Source organism: Phoenix dactylifera, chromosome 17, assembly GCF_009389715.1.
Source record: "Phoenix dactylifera cultivar Barhee BC4 chromosome 17, palm_55x_up_171113_PBpolish2nd_filt_p, whole genome shotgun sequence".
Classification (NCBI taxonomy): Eukaryota; Viridiplantae; Streptophyta; class Magnoliopsida; order Arecales; family Arecaceae; genus Phoenix; species Phoenix dactylifera.
In genome coordinates, this window is record NC_052408.1 from 14,239,831 (window position 1) to 14,266,976 (window position 27,146).

The 27,146-nt window shown below is 37.9% G+C and overlaps 2 protein-coding genes and 1 pseudogene across 2 annotated transcripts; 2 read left to right on the forward strand and 1 right to left on the reverse strand.

The window, feature by feature from the left end:
- The first annotated feature begins 852 nt into the window (after nt 1–852).
- Nucleotides 853–6,310, forward strand: LOC103718529 (annotated as a pseudogene).
- Nucleotides 6,311–6,566: 256 nt separating this feature from the next.
- LOC103716209 (clathrin light chain 2-like) lies at nt 6,567–12,306 on the forward strand. Its single transcript, XM_039115140.1, has 3 exons — nt 6,567–7,173; nt 11,376–11,529; nt 11,633–12,306. The coding sequence occupies exons 1-3, from the start codon at nt 6,683–6,685 to the stop codon at nt 12,041–12,043; spliced, it is 1,056 nt and encodes a 351-aa protein (XP_038971068.1). The 5' UTR covers nt 6,567–6,682; the 3' UTR covers nt 12,044–12,306.
- A 191-nt stretch (nt 12,307–12,497) lies between these two features.
- On the reverse strand, nt 12,498–26,984 carry LOC103716187 (cold-responsive protein kinase 1-like). The gene is made up of 7 exons (XM_008804097.4): nt 26,686–26,984; nt 23,717–23,794; nt 21,071–21,186; nt 18,399–18,609; nt 18,052–18,289; nt 16,633–16,783; nt 12,498–13,139 (listed from the first exon to the last, which is right to left on the reverse strand). Exons 2-7 carry the CDS (start codon nt 23,721–23,723, stop codon nt 12,792–12,794), a joined length of 1,071 nt encoding a protein of 356 aa, XP_008802319.2. The 5' UTR covers nt 23,724–23,794; nt 26,686–26,984; the 3' UTR covers nt 12,498–12,791.
- Between the last annotated feature and the right edge of the window lie 162 nt (nt 26,985–27,146).

The following is a 27,146-nucleotide window of genomic DNA, read 5'->3' on the forward strand; positions in this document are numbered from 1 at the left end:
GATCAACTTAGAGAAGCATAGGGCGCGGAAAAAAAAAAGAAAAAAGACCAAGGCATACATTGAGATTCTTTTGGAAGAAGAAATACAAGGATAGATAGATTTTTCTATCATTCTCTTCTTTGATGTCTGCCTTATTAATGGGATAGGTATTTTCTAAGAATGTACGATCCAGGATATTCTAGAATCTCATACCAATAGATATAGGAGTGAAGTGGAAACTTATTCCCAATAATATAATATTAATAAGTCTACCCATCAAAGAGCTTATTAACCAATTCAGGCTTACACTAATATTTATTGCACCGCATAGCTCAGACAACGTGACCCAAATTAACAATATGATGATAAATTAATTTTGGATTCTTTAAGTATTTATTCAGATAATAATTTAGCCTATATAACATAATAAAATATAAAATCAATTTATATTCAATGGAGACCCATTTTTATGAGAAATTTTATATTTATATCGCTATTTGTTTTGTTTGACGAATGCAGATATGGATGTAAATATTAGTTAGATGTAAAAATTTATATTCATATTTATTTTAAGTGGATATGAATACAAATCACATATTGGAATTATGAATATAAATTCGATATAAATTGAATAATTAAATTTTATTACTATAGAATAAAAAATATTATTAAGTAAAAGATAAGCCTAAATTAACAATATATTGATATTGTCAATTATTTTTTAAAAAAAATTATTACTGCTATATAAAATTAAACAGAATTATAAATAAAAACAGAATTGTTGTTTATTTATGTTTATATTATTTTTCTTTGTGGAATACATATAGGCATATGGATATTAGTCAGATATTTAAATTTTTTTTCCATATCTAACTTCACGACTCCTCCTCCCACTTCCTCCTCTCCCGCTTCTGGCCCTCCTCCAAAGACGGTCCCTTTCGGTTCACCGACACCTCCTTTCTCAAAAACTCCTCCATCCTCCCCGCCCCACCCCCTCCCTCCCCTCCTCCTCCCTCGATTCTCTTTCCCCCAATCTCATATCCCTCGTTGACGGCCACTTTGCCTCCTCCTCTCCCGCCTCTCCTTCGTCCCTGCTGGCGCCTTCGCGGGCAGCGTCTCCGCCGCCCCCCCGGGTGCCCTCTACGACCGCCTCCTCGCCGCCCTCGCCTCCGCCGACGAATTCCAAGATCGAGACCTGTTCTGGGACTTGAACGGCGTCGGCGCCCCCGATATCACCGTGATTTACATCCCGGCCGGGTGCGAGTCGTTGACGAGCCAACTCATGTTCGGCTCTGCTACTCCGAGGGGGATGAAATCGGGTCGCAGCGGTTGTCGGTGTCGAATCCGAGGGTTTTGATTGTGGTGGAGAAAGGGGCGGAGCTTGCGATCGTGGAGGAGCACTCGGGGGTCGGGAGGGAGGGAGAGGTGCTACTGGGCTAACTCGGTGATGGAGATTGTGATCAAGGAGGGTGCCAAGGTGTCCCGTTCTTATGTGCAGAGGCAGTCGGTGAATGCAGTTCATATCAAGTGGACTCTTGCTCGGCAGGTGACTTCTTGCACGCCATTATGGTTAAATTTATTCTTCAGAATTCAATTGGTTTTATATCTGAAAGATAGTGCTTTGTGATCTTCAAGCTTAATGATGTATGTTTAGATTTGTAGTTCTTTAGTTATTGATTAATCTTGCTTTGGAGGGAAGCAGTGCAGTCTCTGGAAGAATATCGAGTGACATTGCATGGGGCAGGCCATTATAAGTTGCAAACTTTAATCATGAATTTGCAAAATATTCAATGTTAAGTAAAGGTTATTAAATTAAAAGGTTGAAAAATGCGAGTCGCTATCGAGTTGGAATCATGTCCTAAATTTGATAATCTTTTCTTGGCTTGCAAATTAGTTTCTTGAGAACCTTCATGGGTTGGTTGCTGCAGGTAATCTAGTTTCGAGAACCGTGTTCAAAGATATGCTGATTATCCATAGTGGATGGGATGGTTTGTTAGATCTTGTTTGTTGTCTGCATTGTGTTCTCTCTGTTTCTTTCTTTCTTTCGGTGGTCTTTATTGGGGGCCACAACCCCCTTTTTCCTATACATAGAAAAAAAGAGATGCTGATTATCTAAAAGCTTTTTATCTGAAAAAGGATTTGGGGCTTTGTATAAGAGCTTTTGGCCAAAATGAGTTATTTGCTCTTCCAGCTATATAATTATTTTAGAAAACTAAAATAATACTCAAAAAGGGGAAAAAAAATCCAATCTTGTGTTTTGCCGTAATAATATCCTTTTGTGTTGTGTCATGCTGGATTGCTTTTATTTTTGTGATGGCTGATTACATTCTGATTTTCTTGTTGGAAATATGTAAGACCATCATTCTGTGGAAATTAAATGGGCATTGAAATTTTCAACATGGGGGGCGGCAAAGTTATGTTGATAGCCTTAAATGAATGGTGGATTATTGATGTTTGGCTGATGGAATACTGTAAAAGTATAAGCTCTGACTGTGAAATAGGTCTCATTCTTCCTACAGCTTTCATTGGTGTTCATAGTGTTGTATGTATGTAGCCCTTAGAAAGTAAGGGTTAATATGTTAAAGTAGTAAACTTTAACATTGGAAGAACCAGAATAGTGATTCAGGTTGTTAATGCACCTGCTGCGTATCAAGGGAAGGAGGAGAGTTGGTGATCAAGCTTTCCTGTTGGTTTTTTGATGGCATCAAAATTGAAGATCTTTAAATTTCTGTAGTAACTGTTGGGGATTAACTGTGCATTGATATTTGCAGGAATTATCTAGTTCCTATGAGCTCATTGAGATAAGTACTGGTGGAAGGCTAAGCAGGCATAATCTCCATTTTCTTGCAACTGGGCCCTGACACTGTGACAGAACCGACAGCATTTCATGTATCTCAAAGCAATCAGACGCAAGATCTGCATAGCAGATTAGTCCTGGATCATCCTAGAGGATATTCCCGGCAACTTCACAAGTGCATCGTATCCCATTCTTCAGGGCAGGCTGTATTTGATGGAAACATTGAGGTCAACAGGTATCAACTTCATATTCCCGGCAACTTTCTAAATATGTTCATGTTTCAGAAGCTTCCCTGGAACTTAGTGGAGAGTTTCTCAAGAATTCTATGCTATGAAAAATGCCACTTCGGAAGCTCTAAAATGTGACTATATATTTTTGCTTAGGGCACGACCAAGTTACACCTGGTGTAACTCTTGGTGTGACCCTTATGGAGTTGCATAGTTTTTGAATTGGACGATGGGGGTCTCATATTGATGAAACAACCCATTGCATGTGACTACTATCTCTAACTTGCTTACACACTAAGCATCATATGATTAGAGACCCCTACTTTATGTTTCACGTGGTCAAAAAACATATATTATTTCGTGTTATTTAAACTGTCCAATTTCTTACCACTTGATGCATAGGTAGAGGTCTCTAAATCATATAGTGTGCAAGTAGTTTAAAGGTAATATATCATATCCATCGGCTCGGATAATTGATATGGTGCTTTCATCGTTCAATTCAAAAAAGGTGCAACTTTACAAGTGTTACCAGGAGCGGCCCAATGTATTTGGGGGCCTAAGGCCGTTTTGTCTTTGAGGCCTTCCCTACAGTGGGCCGGCCTAAGGCGAATTCACAGGGGGCCTTTTTTTTCCATTTTGTCTTTGAGGCATTTCCTGCGGTGGGCCTTCTTTGGGCCGGAGCCTTAGGCGACCGCCTCAGTTGCCTAAGGGTTGGGCCGGCCCTGAGTGTTACACTCAGTATAACTTGAACCTAACCTTTTAGCTTATAAATGATAGTAAATCTGATATGCCTTTGAGCATCCCGTTTATTAATTTTTGAATTTGTTCCATATGTTATTGGTAGAGAAATTTATAGCTCCTTTTTTATTTTTTATTTATTATGACCATGCTAAGATACTTCTCAGGGGGTAGTCATCAACCATACAAAACATATCTTCTTTTCGTACCCAAATGTGTCAATTTATTGTTAAAAGCTTCATTTTCAGATCTGAAATTTTGCATTTTACAGATTTGCACAGCAAACTGATGCTTGGCAGCTGACAAGAACCCTCCTCTTGGCCTCTTGGGCAACTGCAAATGTAAACCTAACCTGCTAATCATTGCTGATGATGTCGAATGTTCTCATGGAGCTGCTATTAGTGACCTTGAAGAAGGCCAACTCTTTTATTTTCGGGCAAGGGGTGGATTTGCAAACAGCAAGAGATGCTCTAGTCTTCTCATTCGGAGCTGAGGTCATGGCACACATTCCATTTGAGTCCATTCAGAAAAGTGTAACTAGCCAAGTTAACGAATTAATAGCAAATCTATGAATGAAATATTGAATGTGCAATTCTTCTAATTTGATTGTAATCCTATTTTTTGTTGTTTATAACGAGAGCTTCGTGTTACTTTATATACCTCTCTGTGGGAAAAAGGTGGTAAGTTGAAAGAAAAGTGTTGAAAAAGGAGAAAGAATGCTTTAATTTAGTTTTACAAAGTCCAAACATCAAAGTCTAAGACGGGGTAATATTTAATGCAATGAAGCATTGTGGGTCAAATGAGGAGTCAAAACTTAACCTGCCAGCTTCTAGCAAACTTCAAATTTTTTCTTAGTGACAGAATGATCCTATGATTTATTTCTCGGTATTTGGGCAAGATATCATGAAACTTGTAAACGTAAAGAAGCTTACTTATGAGTTATGAGCATGTTCCAGGCTACTGCTTTTCATGCTTCAGTAACCAGATATTAGCAACTTCCTTTAATTTATTCTTTTGTTATCTCTTGTTAGACGCTAAATTTAAAACTGCAATTTCTGACATATATTGGTCATAGAAATGCTACAGCATTTGGTTAGTAAAAATTTGTCTGGTCCAAATAATGGTTCCTTGTATTGAATCTGCTACATACTATCAAGATTATTCCCCATTCCAAAATCATTATTTTCTTTAGGAAATGTACTAAAAATTGGTAATGGCAGAACTAAATTCATTCTTGGCATTCTTCATTGGTTGAGCAATGCTATTGCATGCTAGACTTATCCTTGCTTAGTTCTGGTTTGACATGCATGACAGGAGGATATGATGCGATTCATGGCGGCGATCAGCTTATAAAGATTGGTAGGTTTTCTGTTTTTCGGTAAATGTCCTGTTCTTTCCTTCCATGTTAGCGTTATGTTTGGGGAACTTCTGTGCAGTTTCAGCATTTTCCTTGTCAGCTTATGTTGTTCCAGTGTTCAACTCGGTTCGGACCAACTTGAGTCTGATCTGGCTCAACCCATGTTGTATGTTGATTATGGTTGGTCAATACACTACTCAAGTAGGTTTGGTTAGTCAACATCAACCCATAAATTACTTCTCTTTAACACAATCCAACCAAAATTAAGGCTATGTTTCATTCAACTTGGATCAAGCCTTATCTAAGCAAGCTGACATAACCTAAGCTCGCTTTGGTCGACCTGATTCCTAAGCCAAATCAACATGACCAGGCCCGTCTCAACCCAAGTAATATTAGAATTAAGAATCAAATACATCGGATTGGGTAATGTAGGCGTGGCAAACTTTTGAAGTCAGTTTGTAATGGTTGGCCCTCTTGGATTGGCCTTGCAATTTGCAACAAATCAAAAAGATATTGAATTCATTTTGTAAAACTAGTGCATTTCTCTAATTTTATCCCCATAATGTGAAAATAAAAAATGTCGACAGCGGAGCAATGCATGAGATATTTCCTATGTGTCTGCCTATATGCCCATCTGTTATTCATCTAATTTTACTTTCTAGTGAGAGACAGATAAGGCACCCCCATGAGGTTTCTTAAGAACTCCTTCTAAGAAAACCTTGTGGAAGGTTGCGCACCTGCTTCTCAAAGCATCCTGCAAATTTTATCTGAACCATCAGCTTGTATTGCTCCTCTTAAAGAACAAGACAGATCTATTTGTGATTTTAATTCATGAAATTGCTGCATATTGACATGTTATGGATCCAACTTAATTGTGTCTCAATCTCGGTTTTGCTTTTCAGGATCAGCTCTCTCTTCCAACCAATTTAATTCATATTCTTCTTTTTCCTCAAATTGATTAAAGATCCATGATATTCAGCTACTTCACCAGCTACATAAAAAAAGAAAAACACATGTATTAAGTTCCATGTTCAAGACTTCACCTCATTTCCTTCTACTGTGGAGTTCTCAAGTTTCTTAGCTTTGATGTGTTACTAGTTCATGCAACTCTCTGGTCTTTGAAATGCTAGGGAAGTTCTAGAGGTGGTTTCTTGTGTGTAAACCTACACTATTGAAGCATGCATTTAATAACAAATTTCTACAAAAAAAAAAGAGGGTAAGCTGAAGCCAAGATTCAGTATAAATCAGATTAGTTCACAAAATTGGCGTTTTTCGTGACCTCATCTTGCAGCTGAATCTTGGAAATTGAATTTTTTATATATATTTATATTATTAGTAAACCATTAAATATTATCATTATCCTCTTTAAAAAAAATTGTTTTAATAGAAATTTTTATTTTCCTCCCACATCGGCTGCTAATGAGGAGTGAGGACGCATTACCTCCTCACCAGTCGCCTCTTAAATATCAGAAGGGCTGTTTGGTCACTCAGCCCGCACTTATAAATATCACCAGACCGTCTGTCGCCCCGTTTCTTCCACCGACCTCCCAGCGGGCAAGAAAGAGGAAAGAAAGAGGGCGAGAGATGGCTTCCTCTTTCGACGCCTTTGGCAACGACGGCGAGGAGGTGGTGAGGGGATCCGCCCGCCCTTTCGACGACGACGGCTACATCGGATACGACCCCCGCCTCCCCTCCCAGCGCTTCGACGCCTACTCCTCCTTCGCCGCCGACGAGGACTCCAAGGACGCCGCCGACGACTCCCCCGCCGCAGGCTTTCACGGCGGCGGAGTCGGCGCTGACTCCGAGGCCTTCGATGGCGGCGACGATGATGTCCCCGTCCGCCACGTCTTCGGGGACGGCAACTTCCCTCCCTCCCCCGAGGGCTTCGGCTACCGCCCCCCGGCTCCTCACCCGGACTTCGCCTCCACGCCTTCCTCGTTCTCGATGCCGGAATCAAACGGGAAGGCCTACGAGGTGGCGGATCACGGGGGGGTATTTGCTACTGACAGTCCGATCCTTCCGTCCCCGGACGAGATGCAGCCGGAGGAGGGGTTTATCCTGCGGGAGTGGCGTCGGTGAGGCCTCTATTTTCACGGATCTGCTCTTATGATGCTATCTTTCGTTCATACTTTCCTTGAATCGTGTTGATTTGTTTGAACATATAGTTCTTGGTGATATATGTCTTCATGATCGGGTCTGACATTTGATTTGATTTTGCTTAGATCTGTTGTTTTCTGTTCGTCCTTCATGGTAACAAACCCAAGAAATTGATATTTTTGTGATCCAGGTTTTACAGCTGATTTTCTTTCAAGATCTTGAGTTTTGTTTTTCTTGGATCAGGGCTTTTCTATACGTACAGAAATCGATCGTCTCTTTGCTTGATGCACGTAGCACTCGTAGCTTAGAGGATGACACGGGCGCTTACTGTTCCATGAATTATCAATAAACTTAGCTTCATAGCATCGAGGATATCACGAGCTTTTACGGTTTCATGATTTGTTAGTAAACTTTGCTTCCTGTTTGCACTGACTACATGCACTTTTATGAGTAATGACATGAACACCCGCAGTCTCATGAGTTAGAGTTAAGTAATCTGCATCTAGGAAGAGAAGGGTTATGTTACCAGTTGGTTGGTGGGTTTTCTACAAGAGTGTTGTCAAGGTATATATCATCACTCAAAAAGTTATAGTAGGCATTTCTTGGTGCCTGGTGGTGCTCTTGAAGGCTTAGTTCAGGGGTTGGGTGTCTGTAATTTGACCGAACAGTGGTTGAGGGCCATATATAAATTTATATAGTTCCTTTGATCTTGAAACCTAAGCCCAATGGCGAACCTTATATATTAGCATTTCATGTTTAATCACTAGAGCAAGTTTGCTTTTTTTTTTTTTGAAAAAAAAAATAGGACCCTTTATTACTCGGATTAGAGCTAGTCATAATTCTATATCAAATCTTTAACAAGTTATGGCTGACTGGGCTTGGTATTGGCTATTCTGATACTTAGAGATCCAACCATGATGGAGAACTTAGATCCTTGATACAGGGCCTTCCAATATGGGGAGTGATTGTTTTACTGCCTAGCAGGAGTTGGTGCCAAATAGATGGGATAGCGCTTTGTAGGCTGTGGAGGATGACCAGATGGCTTGCCCTTGCTGATAAATAACAAAGCCTCTCTTCCATATGTATCACCTTCAAGTTTTGATATTAAACACAGTAATTATGTTCACTTTGAAATCTGCAGTTTTGGAAGAAAATTCGCATGGGAACTTGGTAATGGAAGTACATGAAGTATTGTCTGTTAAGGACTTTAAGGCGGTGAGAAGTTGAATCTGTTTCTGGAGAGTCAAACTTATATTAGAATCATGAGAGAAAATATGTTTTTTGAATGGAAGGATGGAAAAGTTTTGTTATTTTTATTGTGAGAAGTGTCCACGCATGTTCTCTAAAAATGTAGTGTTCTTCATGAGTTATTAAATGATCATCATCTGATCTTTGGAGGTCATTGTGAGTTTTATAAAAATCTGTTAGCAGTCATCTATAATGTGTCAAAATGGAGAGTTGGATGTTCGTGTGGAAAATTGAGTTGTTATTGTACTTTTTTTTTTAAGTTTAATTGACTCTTTTGATGCATCCATTCGTTAGAAGGACCATAAAATTGACTAGTGTATGAAATGAAGTGCGAGCAATTTAAACTTCTTCTGTGGCTGACAAAATATTACTATCTTGAGCATGTTGGTTTAGTATTTCGGTGGTGGATTGGGTCTGTACAAGCGATATGAATGATGCCTTCGATAGATAAGGGATGCAAATAAGTCATGGTTGAAGTGAGGAATTTTGTTCCATTCAAGCCACTTGATGAAGACAATCTCATAGGATTAAAGTATTTGGAAAATTAAGATGACATACTCAAAAAGAAATCATTTCATCTCTCTGAAGGTCAATTGCTTGTTTGAATGAGAGTGTCTAGAAATCATTCTTATCATGTTTGTTAATAATCCTTATATTGTAAGGCAGCCATTTTCTGAATCATTTTTTATCTAGCTGTATTTTTTTTATAGTTTTCTTTTTCCAAGTTTCCTTCCACAGCTCCTGAAACATAGGTTGGCTATATCCTCCAAGCTGCATACTTAGCTATTGCTTTTCTTTTATTGCTTTGATTTCACAAGGCCAGATTGGCATCCTACCAAGCCTGACAGTGATGATGGTTCACAAGCCTTATCTAATCTATATGGGGTCAGTTGTATGGATTAAAGTATGTTTCAGTACAATTTGATGATGCTTACAACCTACTCAACTTGATTTCAACCCTTTATTCAGGGCTAGGTATTTGGGCAAGGCAACTATAGTCAACAGAGTGGCATGTCATGAATCTTAAAAATGCTAGCTAGTGTGTGTGTGGCCTGTTGTATTCTTGTGTGCAGGAGTGCAATTATCGAGTGTTCCTCCAAATTTTGTATGGTGCAGGTGAAGGGGAAAGAAGGGAAGATATGTTACATAGAGTTGATCTGATACTTGGGGTAGTGCTACAAGCAGAAATCTTTGATTTGATCTGGAGCTTAATAACCTATAGTGTGGATGAATAGATATTGTTTGGAATTCCCATATCCTTGAGAAGATGCAAAACCAAGGAGACATCACCGGTCAATAATCACCATCTGCCTTGTAATCCCAAATGGTGAACTGATATGTAGTCTTGTATTGCATCCCTCAAAACATCAGCCATATCATTATCGTCCCATTAAAATTCAGAAATTGGAAAAATGCACATACCTTTAAAAGGGATGCGGAGACTCAAGATCTTCAGATGATTTTCAAGATGGATGGTAAGCTAGGTAGGAATAAATGAAAGATCAAAATTTGTAAGATCTAATTAGTTAATGGAAGAGATACAGCCTTTTGGGCATTTTCCTGGTCATATTTATAGTTTGTTAAAAAAAATGAGTGTTACCTAAAATCGTATTAAGGGGGAGGCTGATCATTTGACTTAAGGGAGGGAGACTACTATTGTTGTCTTCTTGATGGTTTTCTGAGGAAATGTTTCAGAGATAAAGTTTTCTCGTACCAAGTCTGGCAGAAACTTATTGTGGTGTCATGTATCTTGCAAAACATAGTCCATGCCTTAAAATAAATATTTTTGGATATTCAATAGAGTTTTGTATTACTTAAGACTTTAGTAGGAAGATTAGTCATGAGGAATATTTAACCCTATCTTAAAGAATTTTAAGTATTGGATATATTCAACTCTAAATTGATTAAGAATGAAAAGATATTGGAGTGTTTGATTATGGCAAATTGACCTTAGAACCCTTCTTGAGATTGTAGACCACTATTCTGGAGAACTTCTAGTGTCTTCTACAGTTTTCACAATTTATGAACAGTCATAGCAATGGAAACTTTGCTAATTAAACAAATATATGGTAAATTTTTATAAAGTAGTAGACTACAAATTTGCCTCCATTGGAAGAATAGTGGAGCAGTCGAACTACGCCTACTTATTGCAAGGTCAGGATGATGAACATGGTATCGGTATTGTCTTGAAAAGCGGAATGATATTGAATATACCCTGAAGTCCATTTATTAAACAGCTAAATTGCATCTTACCTGGAGATTTTTTTTAAAAAATCTTTACATACATTGCTATAACTGGTATTGCATGCTCTTTTTTATTAAATGATTTTGGTCCACATACGCTTGAAAGGCAGGTAAGCGAGTAGATGGAATGGGAAATAGGTTAGTGGTGGATGAGCATGAAAGTTATGGTAGTTTTTCTGTGGATGCATACACAGTTTATGGTGGTTCTTGTCTGGATTTCATGTGCTGTGAACAAAGCCCAGACAGTAGCTGCTTGATCTGATTCATAGTATGAACCTGAGTTTCCTGATGACTTGCGATCATTCTAATGTAGATTTGATCATCTGTAGTTGATAAAGGCTGCTAGGTGTTTATCTTTTAGTGACTTGGACTTGTGTTGAATGTATTCTAGCCTGCTATTGTTTACTGAGATTTCATCTTGTGGAGGAATTTGTTGGATCAAAAAGGTTGAACCTAGATCAATATACTTCTTGTCTTCACAGTCCATATATGATCCCAGAAAAAGAAAATGATATGTATTAATTTTCCTCTCGGATGATTCACTGTATTTTGTTTGAGTACCAGCAGTTGTGCCTTTAGAGTGACGATGTCAGCTTTTCTCCCAATTCTTTTTCCTACTGCATTCCGTTTGAATATATTGGAGTTAAAGATTAGACACGGTTGTTTTAATTCGAACCACCGCAAGCAGCCAAAATGCAATCCTTCTGGAGGAGAAAGAAAGGAAGGAAAAGGAGCTACGGAACCAAATTATTGTTGAAGCTGATGAATACAAGCGAGCTTTCTATGAGAAAAGGAAACTAAACTGTGAGACAAACAAGAGCACCAATAGAGAAAGAGAGAAGGTATGAAGTAATCATGCTGTTTCAATACTCTTTTTATTTTTTTTGGGGCACTGTACTGTTTTTTCAAAGCTGCAATTTTTGTTGCGTACCGCCTGTGATCCAGCTATTCCTGGCCAATCAAGAGAAGTTCCACGCCAATGCAGACAAGCACTACTGGAAAGCAATTGGGGAGCTGATACCGCACGAGTTACCGAGCATTGAGAAGAAGCGGGGAAAGAAAGAGCGAGAGAAAAAGACGTCCATCACCATTGTGCAAGGGCCGAAGCCAGGCAAGCCCACTGACGTCTCGAGGATGCGCCAGATATTGGTCAAACTCAAACACAATCCCCCACCACACATGAAATCCTCTCCCCCACCAGCCCCAGCTAAAGAAGCAGCCAGTGGAAGCAAGCAGGCAGCACCCACTAAAGAGGCCAAAGCTAATGGCACCAAGCCAACGAAGGAAGAACCTCCACCTCCAGCAACAACAGAAGCCCAGTCAGGCACGGCGGAAGAGCCAGCTCCCACTGCCTGAATACGACCCTGGAAGCCCAATTACGATAGGTAGATATATGATATGACGGTCTGCTTGTGTTCTGAGAAAAATATATTGTAGGAAGGAAGCCTCCGTCTCTCTATTTGGCGGCAGGGATGGAGCTCCTTTTATATTTCCCTCCAACTTACAATCCCTTTTATTGTTTTATCATGTAGAGATCTGTTGTTAGCCCAGGCTGTATACCCTTGGATCCTCGTTAATCAGGATATTGGATGTGTGATTTGCTGGTGCCTTCCATCAGATATCTCGGTTGGATGAGATGGATTTGATTGGATGATTATCTTCCTAGATCATTTTGTTTCTGCCATCACAAGTTCGGCGAACTTGTTGGCTCCAGAAATATGTTAAAAGAGATCGAGCATAAACAGTTGCACTTCAGTGCTGCTTGGTTCAGGATAGGTGCATGCTGACTGATGTTTATGCTTGAGAGAAGAGCATCATGCTCCCTAAGGAAGCTGCCATTTCATTGTACATTGAAATACGTATGGCCATGGTGCATTTTTCTCACAATGAATAATTATACAAGTAATACAGTTTGAGCATGCGCTGTTTGGAGATGATAGAAACATACGGATCATGATTAAAATTGCGCATGAGAAACTCGCTCTTACCAAATGCCTCCCTTCAGACTAGAAATATGTCCTCTGCCTCGATGCTGCTGGCTCTGCGTACAACGACATTCCCCCACCGGCTGTGTTGATGACGTTCTTCCACTTACGGGCAGAAGTCACCTTGGAACTACTTCAGAAAAGGAAACGGGATTCGAGGTGAATGGAGCGGAGTACATGGGAGATGAATCCTTGAATGCCAAGTTGCTTGAGCTCGTCGCTTTTGAGCCTATACTCATCCTTGTAGAGCCTTCCATGTAACCTGGCGGTGTCAATTCCTTCTCATTGAGTCGTGTAGGCTTGGACAGCATCTCTACAACCTGGGACATGGATGGCCTCCGCCCGCTTGCTGCTTGGGTGCAGAAAAGGGCTACTTTGATGTATCTGACCACTTGATCTTCTGGATATTCTTTAAGCGATGAATCCACAAGTTCCTTGAGCCTCCCTTGCTCATAAAGGTGCCATGCCTGCCAATATGCAAATATAGATTTATGATAATTACCAAGAACAGTCCAGAGGAAAAACAACACACACACACACACACACGCTCAAAAACATTCTGCACACAAAGGACGTAAAAGCATAAGCTTAAATTCGCCTTAAATATATTTTTTTAAAAGAATATGGTTATGCTTACTTGAAAACTAAAATAATTGGCAGTGTAAGCATAACCCTAAGGATGTATCATCCGCAAGAGCTCTGCCCACCCCCAAATATTTACAATCTCAGCCCACAATGCCACACACAGTATATAACCAAAAATGACTAATATAAAATGAATTGAGCTCAAAATTAAATATTGTTTGTGATTCTTCTATCCGAAAGATTTCTGAAACTGATATTTTTGCCTCAACAACTAATAGCATTCCAACTAAATTTCCTATTAATAACAGCTCGCAAAGAAAACTTCCTCATAGCTGCCCATAACCTTTTCTCTGCTCATCTTCTGTCCAAAATCATTTGAACTTAAATTTGGAACAAGGTCTGCTGAACCGGTCGGCGGACGAATCGATATTCGGTGCCATACTGACACACAATACACTTGGGTGTGCCGGTACGTGCCGGTTTCGTACCGGCACGTTCAATTTTTTTTGAAGTTTTTCAAGTTAATTTAATGATAATCAATGTTTTTGAACTTTTTCAATGATTTTAAGTCTAATTTGATGTTTGTTGATGTTTCTATAATCTCGATTTAATCTAAATGATGCATCTTATTGTTTTAAAATGATACAAAATATAAAATGATTAGTGAGATGTTGCATGCTACAAAAAGCAACATGAAATATCCTTAAATCAAGTAGTGAGATAAAAAAAATAAAATAATATAATTAACTACATATATTTAAAGTACAACATATATACCAATATCTAAAATCTTAAGTGACAATGCTTCTCGTAGATATCCAGATCATTAGCATAGTCAGGAGATACATCAGCCCACTCCTCTAACTAAGTGGCGTAGTAGTCTTGTATGTTCATCTCATAAAGAATGCGCTCCGAGTTGTAAGTATTCTCGGATCTCTCGCTGAAGCTCTGACTCTAAAAAGTGTCACTTGGCCGATAAACTGGCCGTGAAAGAGCCCATTCGAATAGGCCGACAGTAAAATCCGACTTGTAAGATGCTATAAACTGCGTAGGATAGTAGCTATAGAAAGATGCCTCAGACGCATCGTATCCATATTCATATCCGTATAGGTCATAGGCTGCTTGTGGCTGCAAGTAATAGGACCCAATACACGACTTGAAATCTGATACGTCTATGGATCCTACCCCATGTGCGAGATCATCTGTGGCTACATCGTGTTCTCTCGAATGATCTCGAGGAGCCCGTCTCCTATATGCAATCAGCTCATTGTAGACTCCACCAGATCGTGCACTGTGATCCCTATCCTGTGTAGCATGCGTAAACTGAGATTCACCGATGAATTAAAGACCACCCTGCGACTGTCTCATAAATGGTGGTCTCATGTCCTTCACTCTCTTTTTGGCCAGCAGATCCATAACTACCAGAACTACTGCTTCTAGTTTTTAAATCTAAGTGAATTGGCTCCTCAACAATATCCATTGGCGCTGCAGGTGCTTTTTATTTTTTAATTTTGGTATGCTGAGCAGCTGCCTTCTTACCCTTTGTGTCATTGACTGCCTGCTTAGCCTTCGTGCCTCCCTGCCTGCTTAGCCTTCGTGCCCCTCTTTGTGTGGCTATATTGAGAGGATGTATGTCGCCCTCCTGACCGAGTCGATCGGATGGCATAGTGGCCTCGTCTAGACATCTCTTGATCATGTCTCTGAGAGGATGTTTTCAACAAGAAATCATGTAGTGACCGGCTCTCCTGTGGTTGTAGCTGATCAGCTGGAAGGATGCGTGGAATATTGCCAAATTTTGGTCTGGGCCACTATGCGTATGATCGCATCAAAACTTGAATAAATGGGCACCAAATTTTGCTCGAGAGTAGCTTGCATATCTCTAAATACGCTTATGATTTTACAGTTTTTTAATATATTTTTTAGTTTTTAATCCAAAAATATATTTTTAATTTTTTAAAATTATATATAATCCAAAAATTAATTTTTTTTATGTCATCATGTAGATCATTTATAGATCTCCAACATATAATAAATTCAAGCCTAAATCAAAAATTTTGGCATGATCTTTCCTTATTTTGCAAATTTCGAGCTATTTTTCAAAGCCTTCCCATAAAAAAATATAAGGAATGAGATAGGAGAGAGAAAGTACACCTTATTTGGGCTTAGATCTTCCTTCAATCGCACTGAATCGATGGAATTTTGCAAATTCGGGGGAAGGAGGAGCCGTTTAGGTGTTTTAAGCCTAAACAAAGAAGAGAAGGCCTTCCCAACACTTCCTTTTAACAAATCATAGAGGGAGGAGGCTCAGCTTGCACCGAGATTGAACGGAACCTACCAGTTTTGTCCGGTTCGAGCCTTTTCCAGTTGATTCGGAGTCGAAACCGAATTCAATAGGCGAACCGACCCGTTTTTCCATCGGATCGGCTCGGTATGGGCCGAACCGGGCGGTTCGGTCTGGTTCGGCCTACCTTGATTTGGAATAAAGTTTTTTCCATCCCATGCCACATATAGGTGATTTGTTTCTCCTCCAAATGTAGGTTATTTAACATTTTCAAAAAGTAAATCTAATATATGTTTTTCTCAACAAGCTGTTTTCATTTATTAAGAACATTCCATACACCTTAAACAATTTTCCTTCCAAAATTTTTCTTGTAATAATATTTACTTCAGAGTTCACCTCTTTCTTCTTTAAAATTTCACCATATTTTCTTTGTTGACCATTACATTTAAGCAAAACTAGGAACATGTGTGTGTGTCCAGGCAAATTCAACTGTTGATGCTTAGGACCATGATAGTATTATATGCCAACAGAACAGTAAAATTTTTGAATGCTGTACTTCAAGAACTGCATCATATGACAACTAATTAAGTGGGAAAAAGTATGGAGGCAAAGAAGACAAGAAAGCTAGAAATACTTGCTGAAGTTCTATTTCTGACCAAAGATGAGCTTCTCTCTTTAAGCACAAGTGATATTAATAACGGTCACTTCCTTGCTAGCCATTGACATGATGGCTGGCCAATACGATCAGATTCCAAAAGTAACTCCTAACTCACAAAATTTGGATCTGAAATTGTGAATGGAACCCCACATATTAGTTGGACCATAGCTCAAATTATCCATGGGGCTATGCTTAAAAGTTACAAGTTCGTATCAAGTGAATCTTTGTTATGGAGGACATGTTTCCCTTGACAGGTTATATCATGCTACAGGATTGCCTTGAAATGTCAGAGTCATCATCAAGGCAGAGTCATCATAACATAGAAAAATATCATACAAATGTTAAAAAAAAAGGTTGAGACTTGAGAAGCTTATGTTAAAGTACATCATACAAATAACATTTTGAGGAAATCATGATAATGAATGCAAAATCTTACCCATTCCAGGATATACTTCCCCATGTCTGACCAGATAGTCTTTGAACTACTACTGCCACTAATTATTTCAAGTACAAGGACCCCGAAGCTATACACATCAGCCTTCTTTGTTAATTGACCATGCATTGCATACTCAGGTGCCAAATAACCACTGCATGCAGTAAGACCATTCTAAGTACCAGAAAAGAATCCTAATATGTTAAGAAGGCGGAACATATAATTGGAATATCACAAACCTATTTTTTAATTTATAATATCATGGACTTGTCGAATGTTATTAATCTTAGAGGTAGCAGTAAAGCAAGGGTGTTTGTTAACATGGAAAATCACACAAGTTTATTCGAATGCAGTAATGACAAGTGGCACACAGTCAAAACTCAAAAGGCTGACTAATTCGTCACAATCACCTGTAAAGATATCAACCAGCTTACTTATCTAAAAGCTTTTATAGAAGGTTAAATCATTTCCTAGTTTGCATTTTGTACTCATTACAATATGTATTTCTGAAGTTCATATTGTTAGAAAGAATAAATATTCAGAAAAATATCGATGCATAGTTTCAGTAAGAAGGAAATCATCAAAGAATCATGTATATCCAAATTTCTATAGAAGTTCTAAAACCAATAACGCATGTTTGGCTTAAACTTTAAATGAGAAGAAATTTTCCTTCACGTGAATTGCTTAGAGAATTTGAGATAGAGGGGGCCAAGGAAAACGGCTAGATGTTTAGTGTGAAATTGGAGTTTTATGATAAATTATCTCATTGTAAAATTTGTTGATGCCAATTCGATTACTAAGTAGTCCAAGATAATGAAGCATGATTCTACTTTTTCTTGCTTTATGAATTATGTTCTTATAAATGATCTTGAACTTGAAATATCCACTAGAATCACTAATGTCAATATCTACTCTGCGTTTTATTCATGTCAACATAATGGCAAGCCATCCTATGCTCAGTATTCATATCCTTTATTTTAGACCATTGTTTTCTTAGTGCCATCCTCCAAATACAGTTACAATGTTTAAATGGCCGAAAATTGTTAAAAGATAATCTTCAGACCTATAACACCAACAATAAAATGCATTCTTTTCCAGACAGGCAACCTACAATTCCAAATTAGTAAGTTTAAAAATTGACCGACTACTTGCTGATTGCATTTTTCCAAACATTTGTTTTATCTACCTAAGTAGTTCCAAACATGCATAAAAACAAGAAGCTTACCTATTAATTTTCATGATCCTATATATGAGTTCCATGGTCAATGCAATGATGCAAAAAGAATTATCATTATCTGATAAATTTTATATATGATAATAAACTAGGTTCATGCTCATAGGAAATGATTCATTCAAATCCTCATCTTTAATATCAAGCATTAGAAAACTTATTCAACTACCGATTTATTGTTCTCCACATACGTTGTTCCAGCAACACGTGTGCTGATGTGAGTAACATTATCAGGAAAAAGCTTGGCCAACCCAAAGTCTCCAATTTTTGGGGCAAAATCTTGGTCAAGGAGAATATTGCTAGCTTTAATGTCCCGATGCACAATATGTGGTTCAAGTTCTTCGTGAAGATATGCAAGCCCCCTGGCAGTGCCAAGACAAATTGCAGATCTCGTGCTCCAATTCAGCTTTGCCGTGTCACTATTAGGACCTAAAAGTTACAAGTGTTGTCAGTACAACATGATTCTGGAAATCCTCAGTTAGATCATCAGAGTACTAAGAATCCACTACCATTCACTGATAAATGTTACGTATCTTACCTAGTAATGCATGGTCTAGACTATTATTTTCAACATATTCGTAGACCAAGATGCGGTTAATGCCTTCAACACAGCAACCAATTAGCTCAACAAGGTTTGGATGCCTAACATTTGTAATGGTATCAATCTCGGTTAAAAATTCCTTAACCCCTTGCCTTGATTCTGCAGAAAGTAGCTTTATTGCAACTGCTTCTCCATTTCTAAGGATCCCCTGGCATATATAATTCACAAAAGAGATAATAAACAAGGAGTTCTGCATATAATTTTGAAAAAGATACATTAATTAAATTATCGTGTTTGTAGAATAACAACAGCCATTCACATTGGATGCCCCAAAGAACTTTTATCATACTTAACTTTCTTTTTTATTCGACATGCCTGCCCTTGTGCAATAATTTCATTCCAGTCAGGAAATAGAAAGAGTAGATACAGAAAATCACATGAATGAAAGTAAAAAAAAAAAATTGGGGCAGGTCCTTGACTTTGTATTTACTTTGTGAAAGCATAACTATGGACAAGAATTAGATAGTGCTAATTTCTTTAGTCCCTCAAAAAGCAATATGATCATTGCAACACAAAATTTAGAAGATGGAGCAAAGAGGGTGACATGCCCATAAGCTACATCATCTCTCTCTCTCTCTCTCTCTCTCTCTCACAATTTTTAGTTTATTCCTAGGAGATTTTAAGCCACAAATTCTAAACGTTTTTCTTCATTTGTTATAGATAAGGAGTCAACATGTTGAAAATCATGAAAATAGGTTGGACATTACAGCCTGTGGCATGGAAGCTCTGACAAAAACCATGAAAAAAATAGAAACATCCTTTTTGGGGGGGGGAGGGGGGGTTGCACTAACAATCACGACAGGTAGATTATTATAAAGAGGTAGATGTATTGGTAAAATAAGAAATCTAAACATCCGAAAAAGTTTTAAAGATTGTATCAATGGATACAAGAATCATCGAGACATAAAGGTAACAAAATCATGTGTCAAAAAAGCCTGAAAAGACATAATATTATTGAAAAGGATCCAACAAGAGGAATGCAAAGAAATCTAGGGCTCGTTTGGTTCACGGGAAGCATTTTTCCTCCTATGAATATGATTCCTGGGAAGCAGATTCTTAGGAAGAGGATGCCTAGGAAAGTACTTTTGGCTTGTTTGGATGACCATAGAAAAGTGACAGTTCCAAAGTACTTATGTTTGGTTGACCATCCACTTTCCTGAGAAAGTTATGTATAATTCCTATAATACCCTTAATAAAAATTAGGTCTTTAATGCCTCTTTAATGCTTCTTTAATGCTGAAGGGTCTTTTTGGAAAAAAATAAAAATGGAGTGATTTCCGCCTCATGGGAAAGTAACTTTCCCATGAAATGTGGGAATCATATTCCCATGGGAATACAACTTTTCCGTCTCTCTCCTTTGAAAACTCCAACCAAATAAGAGGCATCTCATTACTTTTCCGTTGACCACACTTTCCCCCCTTCTTTTCCGCGAACCAAACGAGCCCCTAGAGGAAAGTTTTCGGAAAGAATTGGGAAAATATTACCTTTATGGAGGGTGTGACTTTTGATAGCAATGATGACAACATAGAATCCATAGAGTGCATATGCATGCTTTAAAAGACGATGTTTTAACCCCGGAAGAAGTTTTCTTGTTGTAGTCGATGTTTTAAAAGATTGTAGGTGGTAGACGATCAACCAAGGGGCTGCCTCATGCTTCTAGGGCCAGACAGGTTCCAGGTGGAACCCAGAGGCAAAAGTGACAAGAAAATAACAAAATCTAAAGGCTAAGAAACATACGGAGAAATCCAAAAAATAAAACATAATATATCAAATAAGATGTAGCAAGTCAATGGGAAGCATCAACAAGGCAATATTCAATTTTTATTCATAATTTCATCTTATACTGGAAATATGATGCAAAACACTATAGCAAGTGCCTAAGCAGTTGCCGTTTAAGGTAGTGTCTGTAACATAATTATTTTTGTATATATTAAGAGAGAAGAGATTTCGTATTTAAATGCACCAACAAGTTGGTTCAAGAAGTCATTAGCCCTTAACTGATTGTGAAGGGTTTTAAAATATGTTAGGTCAGCATGGTGTGGTTTTGAGTATTGCTACATGGGTAAATGAATTGTAACAATTCAATTAAGATCTTGTTTGGATAAGTCTATGCAATCCGACAAGATCACAAGATCACAGGCTGAACCGTGCCTATATTCATAGAATTCCCAAGAATAGGTCTAAGTGGGCCGGCCCAAATCCCATAGGGAGAAAAAAAAGACCTCCCGCAGGAATGGGCTAGGAAAGGTCCAGTTAACATGGGCTAGGCGAGGCTTTATATTATGTAATATTAGAAATCCTGTTTTCCCATCTTGAGGATCCACCGGGATTATCCAAACAGGCTCTAAATGGGTGCTCTAAAATTTGTCATATCTGATTTCCCTTTGTTAATGACAGATCACATCTACCAAGTGATCCTACAAGGAGGCAAGTACCAAATTTTGTTTCCTTTCTTCTATTTTTATAATGAAATGAACCATGTTGGCCTAGTTAGGCTACTAACATCAATTAACTATAGAAAGCTCAGAAAGTGCTAACTCCTCTGAAAAAGAATGGCCATTTAGTGACATGGTAACCACAAGCAAGAGCTATAATATAGTTATTCTGTACCTTGTAAACTGTTCCAAAACCACCCCGACCAATCTTATTGCTTGGGTGAAAGTTATCTGTTGCTGATTTCAGCTCAATATAGGAGAAACACCTTACTTTCTTATCAAACGATAACCCTGGAAAGAGGAAAGGAAAAAGATCAGAAAAATATTATATGCTGGCCATGATAGTGTATCAGCAAGACTTTCCTGTCAGCATTTCACACAAAACAAAGTTGCCAGAAGTGTTTTATTAACCTGAAGTTGATCGATAACAAAATTCATGCAAATAAACATTACAACAAAGAAGATACGATAACTCTTCAAGTATGTATTTCATTCATTTTATGATATGTCATCGCATTATGTTCCGCTGATTTTCGCAAATAATTGTCTCTCTTATGCCCTATGAAAACAAGTTCTCACCCAAGATCAAGACTTCTAATTGGAAATTGTGAAAGTGATTATTCTGCTTCCATTGCCCTATATGTGGTTGGAGTAATGAATAGATTACCTGTATCTCTTTGATTGTTAACGAGAACGAATATATAGAACTGGACAGGTAAAGAATGCAAGATCATGACCTCTGTGGTGGAAATTTGCAGCATATTTCAGATGTTTCATAAGAAGTCATGAGTAAAATGGATGCAGCACACACTGCTTGTGCAGATACATGGAAAGCTATTCAAGAAAGAGTTCATTTTAAAACCAGAGTATGATTTTTCCTAACATAGGAGCATTCTCATACTGGAGATACATGTAGTTGCTGAATTCATTACTTTAATTAGATATACTAGTTTTGCAAGCATATGGTTCTTAGGTGAAATCATATCAACCAGCTGAGATAGGAACCATATCGCATGGTGCAGATGGTGCTATAATTTGGCATTATAGTAAAGTTTGAAGGGTTAAAAGATGTGGAAGAGACAGTTTTTTGGCTATTCCTTCAGAGCTTTACCATTCAATAATTTCATATTTCAGTTGTTGACCATTTTTCAAACTTGGCCAGGATGCATGAGTTGACATATGATAGGAATCAGACTTCCCAATAGAGGTTCATTGCAAAAAAAAAAAAAATCATATCCTGTCTTAGCTTATATTTGGCAGAATTAGGATTTTTGGTCATGCAACTGGCTTTTGCTCTTCTCCCTTAGCTTTAAAGTCTCCAACTTGTTATCTAGAAGTTCACTTCTAGTGCTCGGACCAGAATTTGACTCTATTAACATATATTAGTGCCATCCAGTGACACAATATAAATCATGTCTTCTTATTATGGAAGGTGAAGGAGTAACATTGGGTTGCAAACCTATTGTCAAATGAAAAGGCAAGATCACCATGAAATGAAGCTGGTCACTTCTTCTGTAATAAAACAACAAGGTAAACTCATTCTTATGAGTAATCTACACCACAAATCATGTGAACATTCACAGCCAAGGCGTCAATCAAGATGGATGTTTGTCAGATGTGAAGCTTGCTTCCGGCCAATATGATGATGTTGTATATGGTCATTACTTATTAGTCCCAATGAGCTTCTCTATGTCCAAGTGAGTATTTGGCCAATAGGTAGAAAAGATACACAAAAAAATACATACTTTCACCACTATAATACTGAAAGCGCTTGAAGTCCTTCCATACTTGTTGCTGTGTATATTTTGTTAATCCTCATTTCTCAATACATAATATGAACCATGACAAAACAAGTTACATGGGCATGAGTTAACTTTTCATCCACCAGAAATATGATAAACTAAAACAATTCAATTTTTTCATTGACTCAACTTACAAGTGATATGTCTGACATCAATTTGTCATTCTCCCAAAGATGCCTAAGGACGTGGTGGGATGATCATAAGTACTCCCACAAACATTTGCCAAGTTGAAAATTTGCAGTCAAAAAAGTCTCTTTAGGTTTTTCTCTCTCCACTAAGAATATATATCTATTGATTCATAGTTTCACCTTAAAAAAGGTGGAAACAATAGTAATATCATCAGTATTAGTCGACATGGCATTAACCAATCAATGGTTTCACCTGCTAGTCCAATTTAGTACCACTGAGCAGCAATATACTTCATATGGGGAACCTGACTATTCTGGTGGAACCAGACATGCAAGAAATAATGCTGATAATAATCATAAAGTATGAGAATGACTATCAAACACAAAAGTAGATAACTGATAATGTAATATAACTGCAAAAACTGTAGAGTGAAGAAGGAAGAAAAAGTTTATGGAAAACAAATAATCCTTGAAAGGATGTTATCATGATAGATCATATATATCACAAGCATTAGCGATCAGATCATATATCCGACCCAAAAGATTCAGGAAAACATTAATTTTAAAAGTTCAAATATTTTAAAATGATTTGCAAACCATGGATTATAATGACATACCATACTGCATGGTCATGAAATCATTAAAGCATAAAAATCCAATGCTAAGAAATAAACTTCTTGGAATATTATTACATTAAACTACTTTTAACCCAGTCATGGTCATTAATTACTATCATGAAAAGGAGGGGGAGAGGGCACATTTCCCATTTAATTGGTGGAAGCTTTATGAAGTAGTTCACATACTGCCACTGTAAAATTCCCTCAAATTCTGTTACTGATAACAAGCGAAGAAACTAAACATGAAATGTCTGTAAATCTGTAAATTCCTTACCGCCCATATCTAGTTGAGATGGGGAGGATGCTTTTTCTTGGACAGTAAAGGTCCAAAGCAGCCACAGCTCATATTCACCTGCATTATACACCACAATCTTCTGATGTTTCACATATGATACCTTTAAGTTATAATAAACTGCAATCCGCAGAAATATAAGTTCATCAAAACTAAGTTGAAAACTTACTCAAAAAAAAATTATGCTAAAATGGGCACAGTCCAAAGTCTAAAAGATAAAGTTCAACCATATAGCATCATGTCTTATTGAAATAAACAGTCATATCCACTAGTCATTTTCAAGTGTGCCAAGCCTTGTTGAATGTTCAAGTACTACCCTCTTGGGAGATGATCGAGAATGATAACAACTAGCATCGGAGGACTTTCATTTTAATGCTTCACAATATAACAAGAGAGATTGTAAAAATAACTTTAATAAAATATTACATTTTTAATAGATTTTTAATAAGAAAAGAATGAAAGATTACTAAAAGATCATCGGATTTTTTTAAAAAGGGCTTCTCAAAACTTCACAAATATGTCAAATGGTTTTTTTTTAATTCCCTTGTTTCTTCTACCCCTTCAATCATGTCTCTTTTGCTTTCTGTTCTGAAAAACTTTTAAAAAAACCAATGACTATAAAAGGTATCTCTATTGCCAAAAGTTTATGGAAAAAACAGAAACATCTCTACTTTTTTATGATAAAATCAACATCTTTAATTAGAGACAACCTACCACAAGTCTACAAGGCCCTTCTGCTCCTTAGAACATATATCCTTCACCTAGACTCTCTTCTGTGAATGGACTGGCATTCAATGGAGGTTACAAGCGAGTAAAATTGAAGGAAGAAATCCTATGGAAGCCATGTAGAGAGAAAATGGTTTAGTTTGTATATTGAGGTGGACTAGAATCTGGTCAACCGAATTTCAGATGAGATCCGATAGTCCTGACTAGATGATGGGGACCTGATACTGATCCAAGCTTTTGGATGTGATCTACTATCTTTAAAATACTTATGCATGAAAAATCATGTGATTTTGAGATCATTAGCCTATGCACTGAGTGGTCAAAATATATGCATCATTTCAAGCTATTTAAATTGTCCATTTCAGGATCTCCAAATCATATGATTTTTAATATGTAAGTAATTTAAAGGTACTAGATCACACTCAACTGTTCATATCATCAATAACAGGCCCTTAACATTGGGTCAAGATTGACCGGACAACCTGAAATCTGGTTGACCGGATTCTAGTCTACCTCTCTTTCTCTATCGATCTACACACACACATATAACATAATATACAGAAACCTGTTAAGTCAGTTCTTTTTTAACCTTTATAACATACTTTTGTACGCACAAAGTTATATATCCCATCTACCTAGTTAAATATGATCCTTAAGTTCCATGGCCTTCCCTTTTATTAACAACGAGGGTAATCTAAGTTTTGTTAATGCGATATAGACATTATGAAGACTCCCAATACCCCTTTAAGCATAAATTAAAATTTTAACAAACAACACAAAAACCCATCCAAAGTTCCAAACTCAATTCCTTCTCATTTCTTGTATCGAGTATCACCTATTTCGCTTGTCTTCATCAAAACCCACTTTCAAGTTCCTCTCTCCACAGTCTATTTGCTTTTTTTGATTTCTAGCTTAAGTTGACACTTTCTTTATTTTGCGAAAATCAATTACTAAAGTCTATATTTTTATTGCAAACATTCTCCTTCTCATGACTTTTCATTAATTTAACCTCTATTCACTTAACAAACTTGGACATTCTTTATTATGCTATTTTATGAAGCACTTAATATCAAAACCCTTTATTGACTATTCGGAACTACCGAAGTCCAGATATATTTCTTCTAGTCAATTTTTACCTTTCGAACAATATTGGTACTCCACTTAATTTCTTTTCTCTCTATTCTCCTCAATGAGCACCCTATCATCCTTATTTCCATTGTTTAGAAGATTATTGCAACTTTGGTGCATCTTCCTAAAAGCCCCTCTTTTTCCAACACCTTCAGTTTTTGTTTGATGTATTTCAGTTTTCCAACAACAAACCTCTTTTGCTACTCTCTAGTTCTAGTTTCGAGTTTTAAATACCCTTTAAGTGACACCTCACTCGACTGCATGTTCCCCAGAAACAGATGTCAATGCCACCTCGTACAAAATTCTATACTTCAAGAATGATGTGAAAGATAAAAGTATACACTTTTATTCAAATAAGAAATGACCATCACCACCCTCAAAGTTGCAAACATATTCTTTTCAATCCCTTAGAACCTCTACTGCACACCACTCCATAATTTGCTCCGCCAACGTAAACTATATGTGTTTTGACTTCTAAGAATCTCTCTTACGCTGTACACATGCAACCTACAAACCCTCCCCAAGCTCCATTTTGCAGCCTCTGGGACAATGCACCAGAAACTTCTTTTTTCTTGGACCTATCATACCATTCTCACTTTCTTCCTATCCAGAACATCCTAATAAGCACCAAATCTGGTTCTAAGAATGAAAGACGTTTCAATACTTCGCATAAAGTTGACTAACCTAATATAATTAGCTTCATTCTCTCTCTACCTGCATATTATACGAGGTAAAAAAGAAACACTAAAGATGAGATAAATTTTACAGCACAAAAAGCATGCTTGATTAATTTCCTCTCTCTTCTTTTTTTTTTCTCAGCGTCCAAGAATCAGCACGGTGCATGAACCATCTGCTGATCCCTCCACTAAATAGATACGATCCATACCACATAACATCTAAAGCAAAGAACAGAACAAAACAAGAAACCTAAAGTAGCATATAAGACGGATCATAACATGACAAAATCAACAGAAATCGCAGCCAAGATTCAAGAAAACCATCTATACCTCTTCTGATTCCAAAAGTTCCACCAAGAAATTAAGAATTAGGGCAACTCAAGAAGCGGAATACCCAAATAAATAGATCAAAGATCAAACCTATCAGATCGTCTCAGCTTCAGGAACCGATCAAAACCGAACGCAGCCAAATAAGTTTCCCTCCAAACCTCGCCCCAATTCTTTAATCCGCAGCCACAAATCCAATACCCACTTCCCCTTGAAAAAAAAAAAAGAAAACACGGAAAGAACCAGTCTCCTCTCCGGTCTGCACTTCTTTCTTTCTCTCCGTCGTCTCGGCTTAGGTGAAAAGTAAATCCCGCCCTCGCGAGTCATCGCACGCTTCCGCCGCTTGCCGCGTTCCCATCGGCCCCAGGAGACCGAGAGAAGCCAGCTTGTCATGGGACGGAAACGGTGCGGCCCGAAAGTCCCCATGTGCCGTCCGATCTACGGACCTCCGAGCCAATCACCGTCTAATCCGTGTCCCCCGGACCCGTCGATAACGACGCCCCGTCCGACTTTTCTCGGCTCATAACTGCCCTCCGGGCCTGACGGCGTCGAAA

Coding starts and splice junctions, on each gene's coding strand:
- LOC103716209 (XM_039115140.1), top strand. CDS start 6,683: ATGGCTTCCTCTTTCGACGCCTTTGGCAACGACGGCGAGGAGGTGGTG. Junction 7,174..11,375: donor ATCCTGCGGGAGTGGCGTCG/GTGAGGCCTCTA, acceptor CACCGCAAGCAG/CCAAAATGCAATCCTTCTGG. Junction 11,530..11,632: donor CCAATAGAGAAAGAGAGAAG/GTATGAAGTAAT, acceptor CCTGTGATCCAG/CTATTCCTGGCCAATCAAGA.
- LOC103716187 (XM_008804097.4), bottom strand. Junction 18,290..18,398: donor TCTAGACCATGCATTACTAG/GTAAGATACGTA, acceptor TGTAACTTTTAG/GTCCTAATAGTGACACGGCA. Junction 16,784..18,051: donor ACACGTGTTGCTGGAACAAC/GTATGTGGAGAA, acceptor TACTGCATGCAG/TGGTTATTTGGCACCTGAGT.